Genomic DNA, 2,258 nt, shown 5'->3' with positions numbered 1-2,258 from the left:
TGTTAAAATAGGTTATATCAATACAGGTTGGATCTTTGGTTTGGGAGACAAAACTCAAATGTTACTACTTACAATTGTCAAATGTCTTCTTCAATTACATATTTAGTGATTTTCCCTTAATTAATTATGGTCTTAAGTCCTTCATTCTCTGTTCTTTCTCTCTATATATATACATGGTTTGTAATACTACAAGTTATACTCAACTCTTTCTCAAAACTAATCCCAACTTCAACGTATCTTGATCAAAAACTCATTTCTTTCCTGGGAAGCTAGGAACATAGTTATGGTTTTCACTAATACATTAGAATACCTCGATCTTATGGATCGACTAAACCAAACCAAAACTCCTGACGATGTTGTAAGAAACTTGACAAGGTTCAAGATCTCTATATATGAATCAGATCTGGAGAAAAAGTATGGCGAACCTCTGGAAGTGATTGGGTACTACATCCTTTTCGCATCCCTGTTTTGCATCATTGCAATGGGGTTTGATTTAGTACATGGTTTTCGGAGCAAAAAGCTATGGTTCCCGGTTAAATACTTTCCTCTTAATGCTGTTACTCTCGCCGGGATAACTGTAGCGATGAAGTTACCAGTGGATCTAAGTGGTTCTATGCCTGGTGTTGTGGACCAAGTGGCAAAGCTCGGAAGCATCGCCTTTATGTGCCCTATAATGGCTAATTTCTTGCCTTCTTTAGCAACCATGAACAGCAATGAGCTTTTGACAAACGTCATAGCTTTGGGTGTTCTAGTAATAACCTTGGTGGTAAATATTTGCATCCAAATATCTACTAGTGTTGTTGGAAATATTCCCAACAATAAGTTTGATATTGAATTACTTAAAGATGTATATGACTTTGAATATGAGGCAACGGAATTATGGTCTCTTAATGATCAGGTAATGAAAACAATAGCCATACTCGATGTGGCTTTGTTGCTCTTGTTGATAATACTTGTATCTTCATCTTTAGCGATCCTAAAATCCAAACAAATTATAGAACTAAAATACCAAGAAGTTCATGAAAAAGACAACCTTCACTCAACCGGAAAGTTATTAACCGTTGAGAAGCTACACCAGCAAGTGAGCAAGTACTGGATCATGGCAGGAAGTGGCAGCCCCCAATTCATCTCAGCATGCTCTGTGACAACCACTGCTTCTGGGGTAATATGTGTTTTAACCTTTCTCTTGCACGGTCTTACTGTGTTGTGGACAATTGCTTTATGTGCAGATCCGGTGACAAATCCAACTAAACCCTATGATTCCGCATATAATAGGTCAACGTTAGGTATTTTCATAGTACAATCTATCGGAATCATACTTGGTACAGTCGCACCATTTGTTAGATGTTTTGCATCCTTAAGCTTTAAGCTGTCCATTAAAAGCATGTTTAAAGTAGAAAAATACTGGTTTCAAAAGTTACTAGAGTGGAAATATGGAAGTATTTCACTGGCCATTACTTAGTATTTCATTCCCATTTGGTAAACACAAATCCAAGGTGGTCATCAGGACTTTGAAAAACGTAGTTCTCAACTTTTGTATAATACTTCAGGTGGTAGTTGTGGTAGTATGCAAGATAATAGTGTTGGTCCCCTTTCCCCTTGTTGGTTACAGGCCCCAAACTCTACACACTAACAACTCTCACTATGTATATATTATGAAGGTGAACAATTGCAGTGAACAAACAAACGAAAAGGGTACTGTATTCTCTAAAAGAAAAGGGGTACAATAGAAAGCCAACTAACTCTATCCTATTTATAATAAACTAAACAAATTAAAACACATGCTAAATTATGAGAACAACCCAGGTAATGTGCATGCTCCATGATTCTCCCAAATACCCGGTCAACAACTTGACTAATTCACAAACAAAACTTGCAGCAACACCTCAACAATTTACGTAACAAAATGCAAGTTGTTGACCCTTTTACCCCTGGATCAATCATGCCCTTGATCCGTTAAACCGCGACCCGATAACACACCGGCCCATGACCCGTAACATCAAGATTAACCCAACATTCACCCCCTTAATCTTGATTCGGTTCTTTCTTCTGGCTTGTCTTCAGTCTTGCTAAACTTTATTGATTCGAACCCGTTCTTGTTTGCTTGTCGAATCTTCTTGCTAACTTTCATACTTTCTGAACTTGCTCTTTCTTTCTTGCTCAATCCAAGTTCAACTTTCTTGCTCAATCCAAGTTCAACTTTCTTGCTATTTGAATCATTAAGATTCAATCTTTCTACTTTCTACGAGCCAATATGA

General features: G+C 37.4%; 1 protein-coding gene across 1 annotated transcript; it reads left to right on the top strand.

Annotated features, from left to right (window-relative positions):
• The first annotated feature begins 283 nt into the window (after positions 1-283).
• LOC110892302 lies at positions 284-1,462 on the top strand. The gene has a single exon (XM_022139476.1). It carries the CDS (start codon positions 284-286, stop codon positions 1,460-1,462), a length of 1,179 nt encoding a protein of 392 aa, XP_021995168.1.
• Positions 1,463-2,258: the final 796 nt, after the last annotated feature.

Source organism: Helianthus annuus, chromosome 12 (genome assembly GCF_002127325.2).
Source record: "Helianthus annuus cultivar XRQ/B chromosome 12, HanXRQr2.0-SUNRISE, whole genome shotgun sequence".
NCBI classification, from domain to species: Eukaryota; Viridiplantae; Streptophyta; class Magnoliopsida; order Asterales; family Asteraceae; genus Helianthus; species Helianthus annuus.
This window is presented reverse-complemented; position numbering and strand designations above follow the sequence as displayed.

Coding starts and splice junctions, on each gene's coding strand:
- LOC110892302 (XM_022139476.1), top strand. CDS start 284: ATGGTTTTCACTAATACATTAGAATACCTCGATCTTATGGATCGACTA.